Here is a 26388-nt window from a genome sequence, read left to right as displayed (position 1 = left end):
GGTACCTCATGATACGAACCCCTCGTCTTACGAACAACCTGAGATACGAACCCGGGGTTCAGAAATTTTTTGCCTCTTCTTACGAACTTTTTCCTTCTTACGAACCCGCGGCCCCGCCGCCTGGCTGTCGCTTTTTGAAACAGCCTTGGGGCTTCCCAGTGTCCTCCTGAACCCGAACGCGGCAGACTGCCTTTGGGTTTTCAGCTGGGGGGGAGGGAGTTAGGAAGGTCCTCCTGCTCCCCCCCAGCCGAAAACCCAAAGGCGGTCTGCCGCCGCCCGCTTGAGCCAGGATGACAGGCAGGGCGAATGCCGGCGGCTTCAGCTTCCCATTCCTCCATGCACTTCGCCCTGCCTGTCCTCCTGGCTCAAGCGGGCGGCGGCAGACCGCCTTTGGGTTTTCGGCTGGGGGGAGAGAGAGTTAGGAAGGTCCTCCTGCTCACCTGGTTACCTTGTGTGTGCCGCATAATGTGACGAGCCAGCGATGCGCTCCCCGCCTCCCCCACCCTGGCTGCGGGCTGTCCGCACCGCTGCTCCGCTCAGTCGGCGGCCCCGGAGAGGCAGGAGCCGGGCGCTGGCCTGCTTTTTGTCCCCTGCTGCCGCCGCCACCCACTGGCTGCGAGCGCTCTGCCAGGCGGCTCCCCCCGCTCCGCGCCGCCTTTCTGTTTGTTTTGTCTCTCGGTCTGCAGAGGGAGGGAGGGAGGGAAGCAGAGCGGAGCGGCAGGCGAGGCGACCGCCTCTCCGCTCGCCAAGCACTGCGGGGAAGGAGGGAGAGAGAAGCAGGCGGGCAGCAGCTGCAGCAGAGGCCAAGTCTCGCTCCGGGCTGTGCCCCCTCCAAGTGCTCACCGCCCCCGCCCGGGAAACCGGAGCATCCTTCCCCTCCACGCACTTCGCCCTGCCTGCCTCCTGGCTCAAGCGGGCGGTGGTGAGCGCTCGGAGGGGGCACAGCCCAGAGCGATACTTGGCCTCCGCCGCAGCTGCGGAAAACCCTGGCTCAAGCAGCGGCCGAAAACTCCTCCTCCCTGCCCGGGAAACCGGAGCATCCTTCCCCTCCACGCACTTCGCCCTGCCTGCCTCCTGGCTCAAGTGGGCGGTGGCAGACCGCCTTTGGGTTTTCGACTGGGGGGGAGGTCCTCCTGCTCCCCCCCCAGCCAAAAACACAAAAGTGGTCTGCCGCCGCCCGCTTGAGCCAGGATGACAGGCAGGGCGAAGTAGTGTGGAGGAATGGGAAGCTCAAACGCCGGTGGCTTCAGCTTCCCATTGCCCCCACAGGCGGCGGCGGCAGACCACCTTTGTGTGTTTGGCTGGGGGGGGAGCAGGAGAACCTTCCTAACTCCCTCCCCCAGCACTTCGCCCAGGACAACAGGCAGGGCGAAGCAGCATGCAGCAAAGGGAGGCTCAAACTGCCGGCGGCTTCAGCTTCCCATTGCTCCGCGGGTGGCGGCAGACCGCCTTTGTGTTTTTGGCTGGGGGGGAGAGCAGGATGACCTTCCTGACTGCATGGCATCCTGCATGCAGGATGACATGCGTGGCAAAGGGGCAGGGAGGATCGGGAGGCTCAAGCCTCCTTCAGTGGTGGCGACCGGTTTCTGATTTTTGGGCTTGCACGCATTATTCGCTTTTCCATTGATTCCTATGGGAAACAATGTTTCGTCTTACGAACTTTTCACCTTACGAACCTCCTCCCGGCACCAATTAAGTTCGTAAGATGAGGTGTTACTGTACAAGCAAGTTTCTAAATTCATTTAAGTTCTGTTTGCATTTACTATATATTTATACTATTTCAGGTGTAACAAAATGTAACAATCAGTGTGTAGGAAAAAGAAAACAAAACAACAAAAAAAACCACCCTCATAGTAAGACCCCTAAATGAGGAAAAGTAAATTAATCACAAGTTTGAGATCTGCATAAAAAATAATCTCCAGGTCTCAAATTTCATTTCAGGTCATATAACCCTGAGCAGAACAGCAAGGTTAACTCAATTGTATCCCTTTGCTAGAATAAAGTGAGAACTGTACTGAATTATATACAGTATGTGTTAGTTTAACAGCCCCTCTAGCTGCTATTTGTAGCTGAAAATGATCTAGCAGCAATCAGATAGTGGACAATGCGTTGACTTTTAACAGAAAATGGGGCTGTGGGGTGCTGACTTGGACTTACAAGCATCTTCCCAAACTGGAGAAAAGTCAATATTCTGTTTTGGAATTCCAAACTGAAGTTTCTAGATTCAGAATGGACATTCAGGTATTAGCTTACATGACATGTATACTGGAATACACTAAAAATGATAATGCTTGTTTTAGATATAAGCTTTAAAAATAGGTATTCCTTAAGAAAGTTATGAAAAGTTATGAAAAGAAACCAAAGCATTCTATCCCCCTTTACTCTTAGTATATCCCAAATATGCACTGTATAGTTATGTTTTGCAATAAAAACAAGACAAAAATCTACCAACTAGGCTGAGCCGCCATTCTTTCCATGTAGTCTTTGGCCATGTCGATGGCTTCCATGTTGTCTGGATAAAGTATGCAGAACATTGCAAGAGCACCCAAATTGTTGCCATATATTTCATTCCATCGAGCACTGAAGTCTTTGGGATCCCAGGGAGGAAGATACTCCAAAGAGTTTGACAGCATGATTTGCACAGCTTCAATCAACCGAGCTGCAATGTGTTGATGTGTCGTGCCTGCCTTATATCGGAGATCCTGTATCTCTCGTCTAGAGAAGTAGAGCATTGGGTAGTTGTCGTAGTTGGCATTGACAAATGGAACAGCAGTGCTTGGGTTGTTGTCAGTGCTGCAGATTAGTGCAAAGCAAACCACATGTATGAAAAACACACTGGGAGCCCCCCGTGTGTGAGTCCTCATTGTGGCATTAGAGCTCCAGGTCTTGAAGGCAACCAAATCATTTTTGAAGGAGCCTAGATGGCAAAAGAAGAATGAAAAATGAGGAATAATGGAATAATAGCTGATGTTTTTGTCTAAGACAGTGGGAAAATTACATTTTTAAATACAAACAATAACTCTATACAAGTTCCTTCTACAAAAATTAGGAGATGTATTACAACACATAGAATGCACAGTATAATTAAATAAAATCCTATTTACTACCTTTTGTCTTCAAATACTATTCCTAACTAAATTCAGTGGCCTACATGGCATCCAACAACTGGTTGTTATATATACAATAAGTGGAAATAAAATTATAGGTCAGAAAGTATAAAAAATAATCTTAATGGATTATTTAAAGGTTATACATAATGTTTGCAAACATGATATATCATCAATTATCTCTACTTTTTTAATCTAGTGGTTATGTTTAATTTTTTCAAACTGTATCAGTATAATTCTGCTGAATAATTACAATGCTGGTAGCATCTTGCAGGATAACCGAGATCTTTAGAATCTCTGATGAACTTTTGGACTTATAACAAAGGACTTTCTTATATATATGACAGTCTAATTAGGCATAACTAAATTCTAGGCTGTAAAAAAAAAAATTCAGCCATGAAAATAATTAAGAATGCCTAATGTAAAACATTTCTTACTGTGCTTGCAAGAAAGCAGGAAGAAAGGAAGAGAGACAGGGATTATGTGAACCTCTGCCAAGATTGTGAATGTTCAATTGGCTGAGGTTCACAGCTGTAGAGTAAAGGAATGTGGGAGGTGTCAGCAAGGGTCATTTTTAAAGACTCTGGTTGTGACACGTCTTCATTAAGAGAAACATTGGAAAAAACCCACATACACACACAGCAGAGTAGAATCCTGGAAGTATATTTGAAATATCTGGCCTTTAGGGCATGCATGTTTTTTCCCATTCAGTCAAAAGAATCCTTCCATTTGGCTTGCTGAGATTTATAGTTTGCTGCTAAAAAAAAGTTGAACATTAAATAGAAGCATATATTTCCCCAAATATGTGCCCATTTTAAAAGGCTTGAAATGACAAACTCTGCATGGAAGTATAACAAGAGTGTTTTAAACATAGCCATGTGCCTCTTTTCAAAATTACTTCTACTTTGGTCGTAGATGAAAACAGTCTAGGATTTCCCAGAGGAAAGTCAGAGAATTCCTGAAATTCTCCAAAGGGGAAAGGTTAGAGGAAAACAGGCCCAAGAAAAATAGATTTAAGTAAATAATGAACAGTAATTTTCAATTATTAAAACCAGAAATAAGCCAAGGGAAAAGGCATGACATTGAAAACCTACTGCACAATTTTATTTTTCCTGAGGAAAAGCCGTTTCATAAAATTCAGCTACAAGAAAAGTACGTAAGAAGCTAAAAGAAACAGAAGCCACACAGAGTGATCAAGTTTTCCAAACTAGGGGCCAATATTGGGCTAATAAATTATTGTTCTGAGGGCAGAAATAAGGATGCAAATAGGAACTCTGCACAGAGAATCATATACCAAGGACTGCTTATGTGATTGTCATGCCTGAAAAAAGGGATGAAGAGAGAATTTAAGAATTCTGATCCTGGCAGAACCACAGTGGTGTTATTGCTGTAAAATACAGCTCATAGCCCCCATGAAAATTAATGATCTGGGTGAACAGAGATGGATCAGTTCTGATTATTTTCTTCATTTTTAAAAAAAAATACTTGTCAAAGGGAATTCCCTTCTTAATTTGTCATTTTGCCACTTGAGGTGACACATGCCAACCCCTTAGCCTGTCTGGCGCCTTAAAGTCTCACTGCTAAAGCTTTTCAGGCAGTGGTGGGTGGTACAACCTGAAGTTCTTATGGTCTGTAAATTCTACCAAAGACCTCTGTGTGACTACAAGTATCCCCAGAAGGGCACTGGACTGTACTAAAGCTTATGTGACAATGGGAAAGGAGTATTTAATACATAGAATATACAATCACGTTAACAATAATATAATTTTAATTATATTTGATTTTGATTTGTTTTTATGAAATTCATGCACTTCCTTATTCTTGGCCATTGGAGGGAATATTCAACAGTACAGTATTATTAAATAATCAAAAGAGAGCGCTTGATTTCTGGTGACTATCTGGATTCTCAGTGACTATATGGGAGTGCCTTTGTAGCTTTGTTGTCAGCAACACAGAAATAATTTGTCATTCGGTCTTCTGGGACTTACTTACTTACTTACTTACTTACTTACTTACTTACTTACTTACTTACTTACTTACTTACTTACTTATTTACTCACTCACTCACTCACTCACTCACTTATCAAAGTTATTGAGGTACATCCTGATGTTCTCCCAAACAAGTACTAAGAGGTTCTGACACCAATTAACTTTTCAATGTTGACTAGTCACTCTTGCAATTCATTTTGCATGCACTGGCAATAGGAGCAATGGATATAGAGAAAGTCTCCTTTCCTTATTTAAAAGGCTTACTTTTGCGTGTCTGTTGTAGCATTTCTCTGATTTTCTGAGTCTTTCATCATTTTTTTCTTTCCTCAATTCAATTGATTCTGATCTGTGCGGTTTAAGAACTTCCTTCTTCTCTTTACTACCCCTATCTTAGGATCATCACTACTTTGGTATCACCATGTTATTTCCTGCATAAAGCTTATCTTTCAAACTCTTAATTTGAGTTTCTCCAATGTGTAATGCTAATCATTGTCCATCAGTTTCCATCTACAGTATTTAACACATAGAAAAACTGTTTATGAGTACTTCTAACCTTAAATCACTCCTGCAATTACTGACTCTCCTCTTTTACAGCAAAAACCAATTACATTATTGACCAGTGAACTACAATGAAACGATAAACAGTCTAAAAAAAGAAGTCTAAGAATTAGCCTGCTGAATAATACATTCACGGGGCAGATCATAAGATCCTGCCAGAACCATTTGCCACAGTCTTGAAAAGAGCACTGCTATTGTTTTTAGAATCAGGTGAAAATATTTTCTTCGCAATGATATACTTTACAAGGATATTCAGGCAATCAAAACCAAATAAGAGGCAAAAATTATCCTCCCCTTTTGCATACATATAATCTCAAACATACACACAGTTTCTTGACATTTCTACTTTTTCAAAAACAATTTTACATGCATTAGACTAAACAAATGAATTAAAGAATCTCTGTAAAGAAACACAGAAGTGTTTTGTACTCAGCACTTTGGTAGGAAAAGTATCTGAATCCCCAGTTACTATGTTATTTAGTTCTGAGAGAAAGACTGTAGCCAGGTAGTCTGCCTAGTTCAATTATTTCAACCTGCATAGTGTTCACAGGTGAAATATGATTATTAAAAACCATATCAGCAGCTTTTTGTACTGTTGATGTCAATTTGGGGGGGGGAAATAATTTCCTCCCATAAAAGGTCAATTATTCAGCAGACCATATAGAGAGGAAGGTCAAACATATTGGTACCACATCACTTTTCCCCCCAAAAAATAATCTCAATTTGCCATGAAATTAGTTGCAGTTGACTTGAGAATATGTTAAGTCACATATTAAAAGCAAAATATGCGCACTGTGGATTGTGGAATAAAGAACTTTGGATGCCATATGATTGTTTCTGTTTCAACTTATTTCACAAGAAATTGGGATTCTTTGGGAAATCAAAGAGTATCAATACTTTTGACCACATTGGTATATGAAAACAACACTAAAGAATATATTAATATTCCCTCAATATTCATCTTTGATATTTGATTATTATTTTCAACAACTGAACAGACCTTCTTAGCCACATAATTTGCAGGTTTTCTATTTATAACATTGATATTAGTAGGTGTAAATTCTCTAAATATCATTAGTTCACAAGCTGAGAAATATTACACTCTACTGCTTTTTGAAAGAATATGCCGAAGAGTCTAATTTTGAATAAAGATCACCAGAGCCAATGATCTTGCTCTAATGGAGTTTTGACAGCCATAAACGGACAAAGCAGGATTTTGTATATTATCAAAATCTGTTATTGTCTTAATATGTTATTGGAATAGTACAGAACTGGGGGCAGTAACAAACCTAAACAGTAACAAACCTAAATTAGCTAGGATGCTACCCTGGTTTATGGGTTAATTGTATTCCAATCAGCGAAAAGCCTGGGCCAATGAAAAAAGCCAGATAATTACCGGTATTCTCTTCCTGTCTTTCTGTTCACCAATTCTCAGTAAATGTTGTCATTATCAACTCTACTTACTATTAGACCTCACCATTATATCTGAAAACATGCTGTATATGCATCACCATACATGGTACCTCCAGCTATATCACTGGCAACAGATGGACAGGAGAGACTACAACTTTATACTAACACACATTAGATAACTCAATAAATGAATGGCTTATAATACTTCCCCTAATATCTCAGAGTTATTTTGCATCAGTCCTTCAACATTAATATTTTCCGGTAGCTTCAATTTTATTGCTGTTGAAAGACTATAATACTCATTTAGAGGCAGATGCCTTTAAGAATGTGATACTTGTTCTTGTTCTTCTTCAGCTCCACTTCCCATAGAAATAATCATGCAAATGCAAATAAGCATATCAGAGATATATAATAATGCCACAGTGGCTAGAAGCAACATTGTAGCAAACTCTGTCCACAGTCTGGAGTTTGAGCCTGACAGGACCTCAAGGTTGACTAGCCTTCCATCATTCTGCGGTTGATAATAGGAGAGCCCAGATTGCTGGGGGCAATATGCTGACACCATAAACCACACAGAAATTGATGTACAGCATTATGGGGTAGTATACAAATCTTAGTGCTTTTGCTATAGCTATAATTAAGTGGACAACCACTTAAATATGTGCCAGAAATGTACTGTGGCTGCCAAAAAAAAAAAGCACAATGCAGTCCTAGGTCGCATCAATAGCAGGGTAGTATCAAGATCACATGAAGATAGTATCAAGATCACGTCAAGTGCCTTGGTGGTGCAGTGGTTAGAATGCAGTACTGCAAGCTACTTCTGCTGATCACCAGCTACCAGCAGTTTGGCAGATCGAATCTCAGTAGGTTCAAGATTGACTCAGCCTTTCACCTTCCAAGGTCAGTAAAATGAGGACCCAGGTTGTTGGGGGCAATATGCTTACCCTCTGTAAAACCGCTCAGAGAGGGCTGTAAAGCACTGTGAAGTGGTATATAAATCTAAATGATAATGCTAATGCTAAAAAGTGTTAGCACTGTTTTGGTAAGACCATTCGTGGAATTTTGCTTCCAGTTTTGGTCACCAGGGCACAAAAAAGATATTGAGATTCTAGAAAGGGTACAGAGAAGAGCACCAAAGATGTTTAGAGAGCTGGAGGCTAAAACAAATGATGAATAGTTGCAGGAACTGGGTGTTTCTAGTCTAAGGAAGAGAAGGACTAGGGGTGACATGATAGCAGTTTTCCAATATGTGAGAGACAGAAAAGAGAGAGAAAAAAATAGTCAATCTAATTTTCAAAGCATCTGAAGGCAAGACAAGAAATAATAGATAGAAACTTATCAAGGAGAGATCCAACCTAGAACTTATGATAAATATCCTAAGAACAATTACCAGTGGAATGGCTTACCTCCAGAAGTTGTGGACATTCCCGTCATTGGAGGTTTTTAACAGGTACTGGACAGCCATTTGTCCAGAAAGAGAGAGGGTCTCCCGCTTGAACAATGGATTGGATCAGAAGATCTCCAAAGTCCCTTCCAAGTCTTTTATTGTGTATCTGATAATAATAGATAATACTGCCTTGTCTACTGTGTATTCCAGAAATAAAATTAGAAAATATTTTGCAAGAAGTGGTGGTGATTTATTTATATTTCATATTTTTTGAACTACCCATTTCCCTGAGTAGTATTGCTCCATAATATCACCTCCCATATTCAGATAAGAAGACATCACATCAGTAAAAGAAGGTAGGAAAATGTTACTTTTTTTCTTTGTACAAAAAGCTCCAATGTTTGGAATTTAACAAGTAGGCACCATTAATAAAGCTGCAATGTAGTTTCTTCTCTTTAGATGCAATAGTGGCAACAGATAATTCTGGGAAAACTATCAGGGCTTAATGGAGAACATAAGCAAGCAAGGTTAGAGCATAAATTCATTTGATTCCCAATAGTGAATGTTGTCTCCTGACTCCCATTTTATCCCGCTCAACTTCCCTAAAAATGATCCAGTTCACTTTGAACATTACTGTTTTGGTCCCTATAGCTCAGCTATGACTTATTTATTTTATTTAAATTTATTGTATTTTTTAAAAATTTATTTATTTTGTCCAATACACAATAATACACAATGAAGTCTGCGGAGAGGGGCGGCATACAAATCTACAAATAAATAATAAATAATAATATAGAGGCTATAGTAGAGAAGAAATATGAGATATAGGAGAGACTACAGGACAGGGGACGGAAGGCACTCTAGTTCCCTTATGTACGCCCCTTAGGCCCCCTATGTCCAACTCCACTTGATTCTGGGTGGCATAATAACTACAGAAAAACATAGAAACATTAAATCAAATAGGCAATATAAACAAATATGATCTAATAAACAACAACATTAATAAAAAAAGAGGGCAAGGAACATGAACATCAATCCCTGGTCTGGGACCAAAGCCAGATTTTCAAAGTTTTCTGGAAGCTTAGGAAAAAGGGTGTTGTCCTTATCTGTGGGGAGGGATGTTGTTCCAGGAGGTGGGGGCTGTGACAGAAAAGGCACTTTTCATTGGTCCCACAGGGTGGCAAAGTTTATTGGAGGGAATGATGTCTTTAATGTTTAAACACTCTGAAATTCTGTTATGAAATCTAGATATCTCTGCCTTCTGTATGTTGCCTTCTTATAATCTTCTACCAGTGTTTTTCTTTCTTTTCCTATTACAAAATATACTTTTTACTGAGCTATCTACTACACTTGATCTTAGCCAAAAGGCCGAGAAGCCAAACTTGACAAACTTGAATAATAAGAGTATAATTGACTTCTTATCAAGACAAAGCCTGCTAACAGCACAAACCGTATTCTCTATCTTTGAGCTGCTGACCACGGTTAAAGCAAAGGTTGATTCGTTAAAAGAGGCCCTCGTGAAGTTCATTGAAAATCAACTTGATGAGCAGTGACTGCAGACCATGGAGGTGGCTAAGGGTGAGAAGAAGGCGCTTAGAGGTCACACAGACAAGGAAGGGAGGCATTCGAACTGCAACTATTATTTACAACCCAAGCAAATCACCCTACAAATATCAAATAATAGTATAAACAGAGGACGCTGGAGAACAAAAAAAGCAATCATCCTATCCCTAAGTCAGTTACTCCCTTGTGAAAGGAGGCTGATTGATCTGGAGAAGGCTGAATGGCTCCCACCCAGGAGAGATTGCAAGCGAATTTTACTTACCTTTAGGCAGCCCACAATCTCTAGTATGCTGTTTAGAATGAGACCCTTTCTCCGTCATTTTTCAATTTTCCCAAAGCCTGTGTTCCACTCAGAGGAACTCAGACCACTCCTAAGCCAAACAAGCCCAGAGAGCACTGTCACTTTAAAGAATAAAAGAGTCAATTCAACCCCAGACAATCACAAGTGTATTTATCGACTATGCCCTTGGGAGTTGTTGGTCCAGATACAGAGGACCCATTGGAGGGAAGCCTGACCAAAACATTTGGTACCTTGACAGATTTGGAGCAAATGGATATTATTAGAAGATTTGATGCCTTGAGAGAGACCCTAGTGGCAACACAAAATACAGTGGATCCACTAATTGACCTAGTGTCACCAATACAGGTAATGGCAACTGTCCTGAGAAAGATCCTGCTGGCATTAATGTCCCTTCCCTTGCTAGGATGAATTCAGGCATGCAGACCACGTTAGATAAAACCTGGTAGGTTAGTATGGAGGATAGACTGTTACCCGAGCAGCAAATCTCCCCTTTCCACGTCTCTGAAATAATCCAGTATGATTGGTTCCTGCTAAGTCGCAGGAGTTATCAGAACATGGCTGTACACTGTTACGAACTGCTTCTGGGACTCCAGTTCCGGATTTTGCCTCAAGGTTTAACTCCTGAAGCCTTTTCCAATAATGGATATAGCCACAAGGCAGTGGAGGTTTGCAGTCAGTTTCCCTTCTCCTAGTGATTGACCAGGGCATCTTCTTAGTGTACCACATCGCTTGCAGAGACCACCTTCATGACAGCTGACCTATTCTGGTAGGTGTCATTGGCTCAGTCTGCTTCACCTGCTCAGGATAGACAAGTCCCTATCTCGCCTATGACCTATTGGCTATTCTTAGCCTGCTTTGGCCAGCCTGTCAAAGCCGTTGCCCAGGGTGTGGCCGCTGTGCACGCTATAGCTACTAGGAGCCACAGGTGAGAATTGAGTGACAGATGGGGGACCAAATGTGAACGAGCTGCCCTAAAAGCTGCCCTAAATGAGCTGCCATAAAAGGACACATGTCCCTACCCCAGAGGTGCTATGGCTCCCTGAACACCACATACACTCTTCAATATAGTACCTAATTTCATAGTGAATGTGTAAAGCATCATAAGATATAAAGTTAAGAAGTTTATAAATATTAGAAAATATTGATAGCAGAGATATGGAAAGGAAAGGAAGGGAGATGAGAAAGAAAGAAAGAAAGAAAGAAAGAAAGAAAGAAAGAAAGAAAGAAAGAAAGAAATAAGGTGGAGGGACTCAGTAACAGTGCCAGTAAGTATCTCTCATTAGGAGACAGTTTATTTATTTATTTATTTATTTTATTACTTGGATTTGTATGCCGCCCCTCTCCGAAGACTCGGGGCGGCTCACAACATGTAAAAACAAATCATAAGTAATCAAACAATTTAAAATTTTAAAGATTTAAAAAAACCCATATACTAACAGACACACACACAAGCATACCATATATAAATTAAACGTGCCCAGGGGGAGATGTTTCAATTCCCCCATGCCTGACGGCAAAGGTGGGTTTTAAGAAGTTTACGGAAGGCAGGAAGAGTAGGGGCAGTTCTAATCTCCGGGGGGAGTTGGTTCCAGAGGGCCGGTGCCGCCACAGAGAAGGCTCTTCCCCTGGGGCCCGCCAACCGACATTGCTTAGTTGACGGGACCCGGAGAAGGCCCACTCTATGGGACCTAATTGGTCGCTGGGATTCGTGCGGCAGGAGGCGGTCTCGGAGATATTCTGGTCCAGTGCCATGAAGGGCTTTAAAGGTCATAACCAACACTTTGAATTGTGACCGGAAACTGATCGGCAGCCAATGCAGACTGCGGAGTGATGGAGAAACATGGGCATACCTAGGTAAGCCCATGACTGCTCTCGCAGCTGCATTTTGCACGATCTGAAGTTTCCGAACACTTTTCAAAGGTAGCCCCATGTAGAGAGCATTACAGTAGTCGAACCTCGAGGTGATGAGGGCATGAGTGACTGTGAGCAATGAGTCCCGGTCCAGATAGGGCCGCAACTGGTGCACCAGGCGAACCTGGGCAAACGCCCCCCTCGCCACAGCTGAGAGATGTTGTTCTAATGTGAGCTGTGGATCGAGGAGGACGCCCAGCTGGGTCCAGGGAGGGCTTCTTGAGGAGGGGGCGCACAAGCGCTTCTTTATAGAGTGATGGAAAAACTCCCCTCCCCAAGGAAGCGTTGGTAATATCCTGGGCCCAGCTCCGTGTCACCTCCCTGCTGGCCGAAACCAACCAGGAGGGACACGGATCCAGTAAACAGGTGGCGGAACTCACAGCTCCAATGGCCTTGTCCACTTCATCAGGTGTCACCAGATCAAACTCTTCCCAGACAGGTGGACAAGTACGTGCCCCAGTCACCTCGACTGACTCGTTGTCAGTCGACTCTGTTTTACAATTGGAGTCGAGGTCGGCCCGAATCCGAGCGACTTTATCAGCGAAAAACGTGTTAAAGTCCTCGGCACTACTCTGCAAGGGCTCCCCAACTCCCCCCTGATTAAGAAGGGAGCGGGTCACCCTAAACAGAGCGGCCGGGCGGGATTCCGCTGATGCAATCAAGGCGGCATGGTACGCGCATCTTGCCGCCTTGAGCGCCACTTTGTAAGTCTTAATAAAAGCTCTTACAAGTGTTCGATCAGATTCAGACCTACTCTTCCTCCATCGCTTCTCTAGACGTCTCTTCTGGCGTTTCAACTCCCGGAGCTCCTCGTTGAACCATGGAGCTCTACGGGGTCTAGCGCCACGGAGAGGTCGCAAAGGCGCAATCCGGTCAAGAGCCTCTGCTGCAGCCTCGTTCCAGGCTTTCGCAAGAGACTCTGCCGAACTGTGGACAAGTGCCTCTGGGATAACCCCAAGCGCCGTCTGAAAGCCCTCTGGGTCCATCAGGCGTCTGGGGCGGAACATCTTAATTGGTTCCGCCTCCCTGCGGGGAAGGATTGGAGCCAGGAAGTCAAGCCGTAGTAGAAAATGGTCTGACCATGACAAAGGCACTGCTTCTAAGCCCCTTAGTCTCAGACCATTACTCAATTGCTCGGAAAGGAATACCATGTCGGGTGCGTGCCCCCCCTCATGAGTCGGACCCTGTACTACTTGAGTCAGGTCCATGGCTGTCATGGTGGCCATGAACTCCTGTGCCAACCCAGAGGTTTCGCCGAGTGACGGCAGGTTGAAGTCCCCCAAGACAATAAGTCTGGGGAACTCCACCGCCAACCCGGCTACCTCCTCGAGTAGCACAGGCAGGGCTTTTGACACGCAGCTGGGAGGCAGGTACGTGAGAAATAAGCCCACCTGAACCCCTAAGTCCAACTTCATCAAGAGTGACTCGCAACCCGCAATTTCCGGAGCAATGAGTCCACGTAGGCAAAGGCTCTCCCTGGCTATAATAGCCACTCCTCCCCCCCTTCCCTGGGGTCGAGGTTGATGCCATATCTGAAACCCAGCTGGGCAGATTTCAGAGAGAGGAACACCTCCCTCTGGGCCCAGCCAGGTTTCAGTAATACATGCCAGGTTGGCCTCCTCATCCAGGATCAGATCCCGGATGAGGAGAGCTTTATTTACCACCGACCTGGCATTAAGCAGCAGCAACCTGAACCCAGGGCCAGAGTTACACTCATCACCAGTACCCAAGATTGGGCTCACGGAGCCAGAACAAGGGATTGTTATTAAGCAACGGTCCCTCATTCCCCTGGAACGGCTAACTCCGCGGCCCCCGCCATATCTGCCTCTCCCCAGCAACACAGGAATATTCTGACCCTCTGTCACCCCAGAGATTAGTGCCCCCTCCCCTCCCGCCTCTCCGGCGTCAGGTGGGCCAAGTCTATCATTCATACTGCTTCCATTTATCACATTCATACCATAATCCCACCCGCCCCAACCATTACATTCATATCAATCATTCGTCCCATATTTACCCCAATCATCCATTAATTACAAAACCCCCTAGTGATATTAAAATGAATTAAATTAATAATAATTAAAATACTAATAATATATATCACAATATAAAATAGGAATAAAAAGTTCATAGATTAATAGTTAATAATATATAATATAAAATCAGAGCTTAGCTATTAATTAAAGTTGGTAAAGTGCAAAGTTCTAAAGTGCTAAAAATATAGGAAATTATTAAAAATCAACTATCCATCAAGCCAGCGATACTGACACCAGTTCTTAAAGGTGAGTTCTGGGGGGAAAAAGAATTGATCAGGGGAAAATGTTGTTGAGGGAGAAATCTTGGCATATTGTTGTTAAGTTTTTTGGTGCCAGCCACTGCCACTGGCTGGCACTCTCAGGTCTTTCTCTGGGTTCTCAGTCACTTCCTCTCCTCTGCTCTTACAATGCTTCCAGGTCTCCAGACCCTCTGCAGTCTTATGAGGTCTTAATAGAAACTCCATGTGGGCTCAGTGGGGCGAGCTTCAGGCACTGCCTCAGTCTCAGTTCCTCTTTCCTCCTTCCTCTTTCTTTCCTCTCCTTCCTCCCACTAGTTCATTCCTCCATAGTCCCTCCGGCGCTGGGTGCTCCCACCATACAGCTCCTTGGCGTCTCGGGTCCATGCAGTGGGGGGAGGGCAATTTCAGACGTCGCCCCTCTTTCTCCCCTCTCTCCTTTCCTCTCGGTGCACGCTCTCTCCTCCCGTCAGCTGTCCTTCCTTGCACACTCGAGACCCCTCCAGGGGACCATCAGCTTCAGGAGACCTCCTCCAAAAAAGGCTTCCCCCAGAGTCTGGGACGTCCAAGCCAGTTGTTTCTTGGTTTGCTCCCTCTCCCTCTCCCTGGCCGTCACGGTCCTCCACTCTTCCCTTCTCCGACTCACCCGACTCACTCTCGGCAGCGCGGCTCAGTTGTAAATAGCGGCCGCCATTCCTCCGTGTCTCCGCCAACCCGACTCCAGGCGTGTTCATGGCCAAACAGCTCGCCTCCGCCACGAACACCGCCGAATCTAGGATTTCTGGAAACGGGGACACTTCGCCTCCCCAGAATCTATGTGTCCTCTAGTAAAAATTGACTTTATGGTATATAATTAATCAACACCATATTGAATTCTTGGGAAGAATTATAGATCTCACCAATGAACTAATTCTCTATTCAGTACATACAATATGTTGCTGCACTCATAGAGAAGAGAGCAAGCAAGGTAGGAGGTAAAGAGGACATGTAATGGGTCTGATTCCGGGAACATTTGTAGAGTCCCATCTCCTACTTGTGCCAGTGTGATTAAATCATATTAGCCATCTAATATTTTGTTTTGTTTAACTTGACTTAAACCCAAATGTTTGCCTTCTGGAAGCCACACATCTTCTTTTCCCCCAGATGGCTTCAAACAGTCATTTCCTGTTTCCTCTTAAGTTTCCTTTTTCACTGAGCTACTAGATAGTTTAATATTGCTGCTTAGCTTCAGTCTTTCAGTCTGCAGATTTATGGACCTTTTTTTTTTTCCATGGAGGAATAATCTGCAGAACAGGATTGTAATCCATTTTCCAGACCACTCTGGCTTTCAAATAAAAGCCTTATACCCAGGATACCATAGAGGCAATTTGTGCAAGGAGAATTAATGTGACAATTTGAATAATATTTGCTGCTACATTTTACTGACTGGTAATACTGTTAAAGCATTATTGACATACCATACTGTTAGAGATGACTAAGGGAAATGTTATGATCCATGAGGTATGAATGTCCAACATTGCTATACAGGTAGTCAACGTATGACTGTAAGTGGGATTGCTAAGCAAGGCGATTAAATTAGTACCTGATTTTATGACCTTTTACCACAGTTGCAAAGTGAATAACTGTGGTTGTTAAGTAAATCACAGAGTTGCTAACTTTGAAAATTGTGGATTACCTGTACAGTGGTACTAAGAACTTAATTCGTTCCGTGACCAGGTTCTTAAGTAGAAAAGTTTGTAAGAAGAAGCAATTTTTCCCATAGGAATCAATCTAAAAGCAAATAATGAGTGCAAACCCATTAGGAAAGAAATAAAAGCTCAGAATTTGGGTGGGAGGAGGAGGAGGAAGAAGAGGAGGAGGACAGTCATTGCCGAAGGAAGAAGGTGAGGTGAGGGGAATCCAAAAAATCCAAAACTTTAAGGCTTAAAAAAAAAAGAAGAACTCTGAGGTGGCGAGGAGGAGCACGCGCCTCCCAAAACCCGGCATGAGGTTGCCTCCCATACACTGTGCCAGAAAGAGAAATCCAGGCGGGTGAGAGGGGGGGAACCTCCCACTCCTTTGACCGAAAGGCAACTGCTGCTGCTGCTGCTACTAACTGCTTCCTCTTCCTTCCCATGCTGACGGGTTCCCCTCTCCTCTCGCTTGCTTTGTAGCTGGCACCTTTCCTTCACTGTAGTGATTCCTTGCTTTAGCTGATGCCAGGGCAAAGTGCCTCCTTTTGCCTTTCCACACCTAGACGCTCCGGGAGGCAAGAGAATACTTTGTTCGCTCTGGACTGCCAAAACCTCCTTAAGCACCACCGAAAGGCTCCTCTGGCAGTCCAGAAAAGTCTGAGATGGCCAGGATTAAAGGGGGAATGGCAGGAAACTGGCCGGGCCTTCGTGCCACTCTCAAATTTCCTGGGAATTTTTTCCGGGCTCGGGTTCTTAAGTAGAAAACGGTTCTTAAGAAGAGGCAAAAAAATCTTGGAACACCCGGTTCTTATCTAGAAAAGTTCTTAAGTAGAGGTGTTCTTAGGTAGAGGTACCACTGTATCACTTTTTATTTTCTACGGTGTTTATGGGGCAGGCTCTACTATCGCTGGTCATGAGTATGGTTACAATTGTTACACAGACCTTAATCTTCATATCCTGCCCATTCACATAGCAGCACCAATAGCTGTGCTGACATCGTTTGCTACATATTTTATTACTCCTGATATTTTATAGCACTTAGCAATTGCACTTAGACTTATGAAAAGCTTCACAGGGCTTTTACAACCCTTTCTAAGTGGTTTTACAGAGTCAGCATATTGCCCCCCAAATCTGGACCCTAATTTTACTTACATTGGAGTCAACCTTGAGCTGGTGGGACTTGAACTGCCAAACTGCTGTTATATCCAGATAATGATTGTCAAATTTACCTAATATTATAGCAGAATAGAATTTAATTTAATTTAATTTAATTTATTAGATTTGTATGCCGCCCCTCTCTGTAGACTAGTATAGACTTTTGCTATAAAAATTACTATCATGATGCAATCAACCATAGGCTTCTTTCACCAATGCACAGGGGAGAACAGGGTAGATCTCATATTTATACCAGTGAATGATTTCATGTGCAAGATTTCAGCATTCAAGCACTTGGTTAGTTTCATTGCAGATTTCAGTAATGCCAAAAAGGAGAAAAATGCACACAAGACCACAAAGGATTTAAATACCAACTGATTGGTGGGCAGAGGAAAAAGTGGAGTAGATAAAAGGGTGCCAGGTCTTATATTCAGGACTTAAAACACAATTGAATTCTTTTGTATCACACTGCAAATTACAAGGGAGAACAGAAGTTTAAAATAAAGATATGGAGCTTTGGCAAGTATATCTTGAACTCTAAGCAGGATGAATGGCATCATTGCCATGGAGGGGGAGAAAAGGCAGAAAAAATATGAAAGCAGCAACAATATTATTGGGTTCCCTTCTCTTTTATAGTAGATAAGCTTGGGAAAAGTAACAAAAAAAGTATTAGAGCCTGAGAAATTTGATTTAGCTGATAATGTGGGAATGCTATGTGGTGATAAGTTTTTGGAATGTAAATATTCCTTCACTGGCAAAGCAGATGTTTAAGACATGTTTCCCTTGAATTAAATTCAATATAGCAAAAGTAATCCTTGGTTGGAACACTCAAATAACACATCCTAGATCTGAATGAATGAAATATTCTCATTGAATACTTTGTTCTGTACAAAGTTGAATGTGCACAACAGCATGTGAAATTGATTGTCAATCAGTGTTGCTTCCTAAGTGGACAGTTTGATTTCAGAGAGGTTTGATTTACTTGAAGTTATATTGTGTTGTTTAAGTGTTCCCTTTATTTTTTTGAGCAGTGTATATTATATAAATGAAGTATATAAACTACGCTGACCCTGTAATAGTTTTATTTAATTTTGATCCTTTTCCACTCTATGCAGTAGCTCAATTTTTTTTAAAGTAAAAGAACACTGTTCTTTTTTTTAAAAAAATTGCATTTTCATTTCTTTTGCTGACTTCCCAATTGAAAAGGTACTAATTCATTTGTCATATGTATATGCTTATACGTATGGAGCCAATAGATGGAGCATTATTTTTCAGAGGAAATTTATATCTCATCCAAATGTAATGTATAACCCATATCTATGCACTATACTCAGGCATAATTCCCAATAAATCCACTACATATTTCTATACTTGGATTTATAACTCTATATAAAGAGATAGATTTCTTCTCTGGTCATGTCTGATTTTAAGGGGGCAATGTTCATCTCTTTCTTAGCCGAGGAAGTCAGTGTTGTCTGAAGATATTTCCATATATGGCTGGAATGACTGTATGCCAAGGTACATGGTTACCTTCCCAATGAAGTGATACCTTCCCAATGAAGTGATACTACTCGCATTTGCATTGTTCTAACTGCTAGGTGGGCAGGAGCAGGGGTAGGAATGAGAGCTCACCCGTTGTGTGGTACTTGGGTCTTAAACAAATTTTATTTATCTTCCTGTGAAGCAAAGTTGTTTAGCAAGCAGACTGCAAAGATCCATCAAAGATAAGCTCAAGGGCTCAAGATTGTTAGGAATAAGTTTAAAATAAGTAATAGAAGCTTTATTTGTGCAAGTCTTTGTCACGGGAGTCCTTCTTTTGTAGAATTGTAGAATTCCCACAATTCTATACTGCAATATACAGTACTACTCAATGAGTAGTACCTGGCCACAGCCGAGAGATGATGTTCAAGGTTCAGCTGTGGATCCAGGAGGACACCCAAGTTGCAGACCCTATCTGAGGGGGTTAAGGTTTCTTCCCCCAGGACGATGGTTGCACAGAGTGAATAGTCCTTAGGAGGAAATGCCCACAGCCACTCGGTCTTGTCTGGGTTGAGCTTGAGCTTTTGGCCCCCATCCAGACTCTCACAGCCTCTAGGCACTGGCACATGACATCCACCGCTTCACTAAATTGGCATGGGGTGGAGATATATAACTGGGTATCGTCAGCGTACTGGTGATACCTCACCCCATGCCAATGGATGATCTTGCCCAACGGCTTCATGTAGATGTTAAATAATAGGGGGGAAAGGACGGACCTATTTTCCTTTACTAGCCAAGATGATACCTCAGAAAATAACTTACATGTTATAGTTAGAGCCACTAGTGTAGGTTAGATCCTATAGAAGAAAAGCCTGTGGAAGGAAATGATAGCCGTCTTCAATAAACTAATTGGTTGTATAAAACAGTGTTTTTCAACCAGTGTGCCGTGGCACACTAGTGTGCCGTGAGACATGGTCAGGTGTGCCGCGAAGCTCAGAGAGAAAGAAAGCAAGAGAGAGAGAAAGCAAGAGAGAAAGAAAGCAAGAGAGAAAGAGAACAAGAGAGAAAGAAAGCAAGAGAGAAAGAAAGCAAGAGAGAAAGAAAGCAAGAGAGAAAGAGAACAAGAGAGAAAGAAAGCAAGAGAGAAAGAGAACAAGAGAGAAAGAAAGCAAGAGAGAAAGAGAACAAGAGAGAAAGAAAGCAAGAGAGAAAGAAAGCAAGAGAGAAAGAGAACAAGAGAGAAAGAAAGCAAGAGAGAAAGAAAGCAAGAGAGAAAGAGAACAAGAGAGAAAGAAAGCAAGCAAGAGAGAAAGAGAACAAGAGAGAAAGAAAGCAAGAGAGAGAGAAAGCAAGAGAGAAAGAGAACAAGAGAGAAAGAAAGCAAGAGAGCAAGGGGGAAAGAAAGAGAGAAAGAAAGCAAGAGAGAAAGAGAACAAGAGAGAAAGAAAGCAAGAGAGAGAGAGAGAGAGAGAGAACAAGAGAAAGAAAGAGGGAGAGAAAGAGAGAGAAAGAGAGGGAGGGAAGGAGAGAGAGAGAAAGACAGAGGGAGGTAGGGAGGGAGAGAGAAAGAGAGCAAAAAGAGGAAGGGAGGAAGAGAAAGAAAGAAGGATGGAGAAAGAAAGAGGAAGGAAGGGAGAGAAAGAGGGAGGGAGAAAGAAATAGAGCGAAGGGGAGGAAGATAGAGAATTTTTTTGTCCAAACTTTTTTTAGCCCCCCCCGCCCCCCCCGGCTCAATGTGCCCCAGGGTTTCGTAAATGTAAAAAATGTGCCGCGGCTCAAAAAAGGTTGAAAATCACTGGTATAAAAGACAGGGCAGAAACTGATCCAGAAGCAAGAATTGATGGGATTAAATTACAAGGAAACTGATTTTGATTGGACATTACGAAAAGATTCCTCACAGTAAAAGCTGTTCAAAAGTGGAAGAGACTGCCTTAGATGTGGATCTCTATTCACTAAAGATGTTTAAATACAGGCTAGAAGGCTGCCTTTTGGGATGCTGTAGGATGATTCCGGCATTGGGCAAGGGGTTGGACCAAATTATTTCTAATGTCATTTCCAAACTTTATATCCCATGATGTGAAATTATGTACTGCATTGAAGAATATATTGATAGCAGAGTTTAGATATCAAAATATTGCCCACTGACCCTGCTTTAAAAAAAGAAAGAAAGCACAATTCTTTAATTTAATGCACTTTATTCCCCAATAAAGATTGTAGTCTTAACTTTCTCTTCAGTTTAACTTAGGCAGATTTATCTGCTTTCATTGGATAAATTGTGTTTCGTAAAGGATGATAGTAATGGATTGCTACATTTTTAAGCTATAGTATTTCTAATTTTGTACCTGATAATTCCAAAACTAGGATAGCAAACTATTCAGGACAAGGGGATGAGCTCTAAGTACATTGTAGATGTTGGCTATTTCCATAACAGCTTAAAATCATATTGATATCAGATTTTTAAAAATATATTATCTGTTTCTGTACATTGTAAATATTACCCTCTTATCAACAGTCATTTTCAAGGACCCATGTGTAGGAATTGGCTGTGTGAATTCGTCTAAAATACAACTATAGTACATTCAGAACCATTTATAAAACAATTTAGAGGGCACAAAAGTTAATTAAAAGTGAGTTCAGTGGAGGTTTTTTTCCCACTGTCCTGGTTCTATACAATTTCAGTTTATTTTTGTGGTCAATCCCATTTTAATAAACTTTACACATAACAAAAATAAGGCAAGGCTATTCATATGCTTAGCTTCCATCTAAGTATATATTTACTAGAGGCCTGAGTCATAGTTACTCAATGACACTTATTTCTTGAATCAGTGTTCAAAGAATAATGTTCCTAAACGTCTGCCGCAGGGAGAAAGTCTGCAAAACTCACACAGCAGGGATGTCCTTAGGGACAATTTCACTTCCAAAAAAACCACATTAACCTTTCCACTTCAACTTTTCCAAACTTTTCCCTAAATTACTAGCCTTGTTTTTTGGGCTTTGTACTTCGCTGGAGATCCCAGTGAAGAATCCAGAAAGCCATCAGAGGCATTCTTTCTAAATCCAAATAGTCGATTAAATTCTATGCGCTTAGAAATAAAGACGCAGGCCAGTAACACAGGGAAGCTACTCCGCAGGTCTCAAAACATGTTTGCCAAGATTGGCTTCTTTTTTTTGGCCACACCGATCTGGGTGTTATGGGAACTGTAGTCCAACTCACATGATAGGAATCAGTCCGACAGTGTTTTGAGTCTGGAAATACTTTGGACTGCACAGGATTGTAACTCCAGTGTCTGGAGCGCTGGTTATAACAACTATTTTCTAACTTCGGAATAGATTCGCAATCTACTCAGTTGGTAATTGGGGGGGGGGGGGGGAGTCCCTGGCCAATTGCAAGTCTCCTTTGCCTCCCCCATCTTACGAACTCCCCCACCCGCCCCATTGCTGAGTATGGGACAAGTCTGGGCCAAGAAAAAGACTTCTGGTAACGGTCCGCCCGTGGGTGGACGGTGGAAGGAACGGCCGCGTCTTCTTACCTTCCCTCTTTCACAGCCTGCTCCCGGCGCAGCCTTTCTCACTCCACGGCGGCAAGAAGGCTGAGCCACCGGAGTGAAAGGACGATCGCTACTCTACCCCTCGCTTCGGGCAAACTTCTACTCGGCCGGTCCGCGACGGATGCTCGACCCGGCTAGATTGGCCGGAGGGACAGACAGCCGGATGGATGGACGGATGGATGGAAGCCGCCCGGGCCGCGCCGATCGCAGGGCGCCTGAGCTCCGCCAGAGGGAGGAGATCGCAACGTCACCGGAGAACGGGGAGAGAAGAGGGCAAAGGGGGGGGGGGGCGGGGAGAAGAGCCCCTTAAAGTCCCACCTCTCTCCCAATGGCCCCCCCGGCGGATTTCGCTTTAAGGCTGGCTGGAGTCTCAGGCGCCTGCGAAGTTCTTTTTCCCGCCAAAGTGGCAGAGGACGAGGCCCAGCTCCCGCCCGCAAGGCTTCTTCCAGAGGGAAAACCAAAAATAAAAAAAATTAAAAAACTTTTTGTAACAAGGCTGGCCGCTCCTCCTCAGGCTAAGAAGAAGCGACGCATCTGTGGAAAGTAATCCTTTCTCCCGGCCCTGCTCTCTCCGGCCTCAGCTGAGTCTCCTCCTTCTCCCCTCTCCTTTCCAGGGTCTCATTTTCCCTTAAATCCCGGTCTCTTTGGATCTTGGTCGCTGGGTGGTGAAGTTCTCGCATGAAACAGCCGCGGTTGCACTTAACTTTTTTTTTTCTCCTTTGCTCGTCCTTTTGGGTACCAAAGTGGGAACGACGACGACGACGAAAGAGACGAAGTTGCCTAAAACATTAAAACAAACCGCCACTAGTTTCTTCCCTGTGTATTCAGGGCTAATCCTTTCGCTCCCCGGACCCCTTCCAATGGTTAAACGTTGGTGACAACCAACTAGTCACTTCAGTGGTATACCAACAATTGAAAAAATGGTGTTGGCTGGGTCTTTAAGGAATCAGCTTCTTCGTTTACTTTTCCCGTTTAACTGCATCCCATTTTTCCTCCACTCAAGGAGCGATCACAGCTTGATTTTACTGCGCCCAGCGTGCCAAGTACCACTGGGACCACTTTCACTGGCTTATGCCAGAATCGTTGCAGCTCGTTTTTTAGATCTTCGTATTTCACTAATTTCTCTAGCTGCTTCTCCTCAATTCTGCTGTCTCCTGGGATTGTGATGTTGATGATCCATACTTTCTTTTTCTCCACAATCAGGATGTCTGATGTGTTATGCTTCAGAATTCGGTCAGTCGGAAGTCGGAAGTCCCACAATAGTTTTGCTTGCTCATTTTCGACCACTTTTTATCATTATCATTATCATTATCATTATCTAATGATAATTATCATTATCATCATTATCATTATCATCATTATCATTATCATTATCATTTATTAGATTTGTATGCCGCCCCTCTCCGAAGACTCTGAGCGGCATACAAATTTAGGGCTCCATTGTAAGTCAAGGACTACTTGTACTACACTGAGAGAGAATTTTGCTTGTTGATGCTCAGTCTATGGCTGACAGAGGGGATGGCCACTTCATTTTCCTATTTGCACTCCTGAATTCTCCAGACTGTAGCAGAGATTCCATCCAATGAGCCAAATCCCTTTGAAAATAAATCTGGTTATAAACTCAGTAACCCATCAAGATGGTGCTTTTCTTTTTATTTAAAGTGTACAGGTTTCTCTCAGCCTGAAAGGCTCCCAGATAATAATGCAGAAAAAAGGTCTCTAGTTTACTGTCTAAATATGACACACATTTACAAGAGCTTGGAAAGAAAATAGGAAACAAGTCATTCAGCATTTACGTAATGGGCTAAGAGTAAACACAGTAAAAGACCAACACAGCAATACAAGAAAAGTCACATATTCTTACTATTTAGTGATTCCTTTTAACATTGGCCAGCAATGGGGCTTTTCAAGGAAGCTGAAATGATACCTCCTGCCTAGATATTCATTCCCCAGCAGATGAGTCCACATTTCTGAAGAAATGACTGATTTGGAGTCCATTGAGCTCAAATTGTAGCAACAGCAAATAAAAATATACAGAGTCTGTGGTGAGATCCTATCTCCATGCCTGGTCCCCGATGATGTCAAACAGAGGAAGATGTTTACCTCAGCTGTTTGCAATCCTCTGTTTCTTTTCTTAAAAATATATTCAACGATATTTCATCCTATATTTTTAACTAATCTGGTTGTTAGTATATGAGAGCCAATTTGGTCTAGGGGTTAAGGCATCAGGCAAAGAAAGCATGAAGCTCTGAGTTCAAATTCTGTCTTAGTCATGAAAGCCAGTTCTCTTGCTCATCCCAAGCCACCGCCACACCCCAAGATAGTTGTTGTAGGGAAATTAGGAGGAGAAAGAAGTATTAGGTATGTTTACTGCCTTGTGTTTATAAATAATAATAATCAAGGCAGGATAAAAATAAATGAGAGGAATAAGGAGAGTAATAATTGAGTCTGTCATTTGCACCTCTATAATTGTCTGGTTTGGTTCTGCAACCTAACAAGACTGTCACAGACTTCAGAGGATAATCAGAACTGCAGAAAAAATAATTGCTGCCAACCTGCTTTCCATTGAGGACCTGAGAACAGTCAAAAAGAGGGCTGTGAAAATATTTACTGGCCCCTCACATCCTGGACATAGACTGTTTTAACTCCTACCCTCAGGGCATCACTACAAAGCACTGCACACAAAGACAACTAGACACAAGAACAGTTTTGTTTCCCAAACACCACCACTCTGCTAAACAAATAATTCTCTCAACCCTTTATTTATTTTTATTTATTTATTTTGTCCAATACACAATGAGGATTTTAGTGGGTATATATCTATATACACATAGTAAAATACATGATGAAGGTTATAGAGGAGATACTCATAGTAAAATATATCTAAGAAATAATAGAAAAGAAGATATAGTAATAGAACATATCAAGGAAAGAATAGAAGAAGAGATATAGGAATAGAAGAAAGGTATAGGAGATATAGGAGAGGCAATAGGACAGGGGATGGAAGGCACTCTAGTGCACTTGTACTCGCCCCTTACTGACCTCTTAGGAATCTGGATAGGTCAACCATAGATAATCTAAGAGTAAAGTGTTGGGGGTTTGGGGATGACACTATGAAGTCCGGTAATGAGTTCCACACTTCTCGGTTACTGAAGTCATATTTTTTACAGTCAAGTTTGGAGCGGTTAATATTAAGTTTAAATCTGTTGTGTGCTCTTGTGTTGTTAGTGGGTATATGTCTGTATACACATAGTAAAATACATGATGAAGGTTATAGAGGAGATACTCATAGTAAAATATATCTAAGAAATAATAGAAAAGAAGATATAGTAATAGAACATATCAAGGAAAGAATAGAAGAAGAGATATAGGAATAGAAGAAAGGTATAGGAGATATAGGAGAGGCAATAGGACAGGGGATGGAAGGCACTCTAGTGCACTTGTACTCGCCCCTTACTGACCTCTTAGGAATCTGGATAGGTCAACCGTAGATAATCTAAGAGTAAAGTGTTGGGGGTTTGGGGATGACACTATGAAGTCCGGTAATGAGTTCCACACTTCTCGGTTACTGAAGTCATATTTTTTACAGTCAAGTTTGGAGCGGTTAATATTAAGTTTAAATCTGTTGTGTGCTCTTGTGTTGTTAGTGGGTATATATCTGTATACACATAGTAAAATACATGATGAAGGTTATAGAGGAGATACTCATAGTAAAATATATCTAAGAAATAATAGAAAAGAAGATATAGTAATAGAACATATCAAGGAAAGAATTGAAGAAGAGATATAGGAATAGAAGAAAGGCATAGGAGATATAGGAGAGGCAATAGGACAGGGGACGGAAGGCACTCTAGTGCACTTGTACTCGTCCCTTACTGACCTCTTAGGAATCTGGATAGGTCAACCGTAGATAATCTAAAGGTAAAGTGTTGGGGGTTTGGGGATGACACTATGAAGTCCGGTAATGAGTTCCACACTTCTCGGTTACTGAAGTCATATTTTTTACAGTCAAGTTTGGAGCGGTTAATATTAAGT

At 42.5% G+C, this 26388-nt stretch overlaps 2 protein-coding genes across 6 annotated transcripts in view; one reads left to right on the top strand and one right to left on the bottom strand.

Moving 5' to 3' along the window:
- DSE (dermatan sulfate epimerase) overlaps positions 1 to 23307 on the bottom strand; it is a 39760-nt gene extending 16453 nt beyond the window's left edge. Inside the window, exons 1-3 of one of the 5 annotated variants that reach the window (XM_070733385.1) lie at positions 10280 to 10395; positions 8474 to 8620; positions 2449 to 2917 (exon numbers count right to left, since the gene is read on the bottom strand). In XM_070733385.1, the coding sequence (XP_070589486.1) occupies positions 2449 to 2917; positions 8474 to 8501 (497 nt within the window). In that variant the 5' untranslated portion in view covers positions 8502 to 8620; positions 10280 to 10395. Of the gene's footprint in view, positions 1 to 2448; positions 2918 to 8473; positions 8621 to 9904; positions 9932 to 10279; positions 10396 to 22335 lie in introns of those variants that run through there. The other 4 variants (XM_070733386.1, XM_070733384.1, XM_070733388.1 and 1 more) reach the window with 4 other exon arrangements.
- Positions 1 to 26388, top strand: part of LOC139157052 (uncharacterized) — a 288628-nt gene that overhangs the window by 127455 nt on the left and 134785 nt on the right. The gene's annotated exons all lie outside the window — the stretch shown is intronic.

The sequence above is a fragment of the Erythrolamprus reginae genome, chromosome 1, assembly GCF_031021105.1.
Source record: "Erythrolamprus reginae isolate rEryReg1 chromosome 1, rEryReg1.hap1, whole genome shotgun sequence".
Taxonomy (NCBI): Eukaryota; Metazoa; Chordata; class Lepidosauria; order Squamata; family Dipsadidae; genus Erythrolamprus; species Erythrolamprus reginae.
The sequence above is the reverse complement of the archived record's forward strand: the minus strand, read 5'-3'. Positions and strand labels throughout refer to the sequence as shown.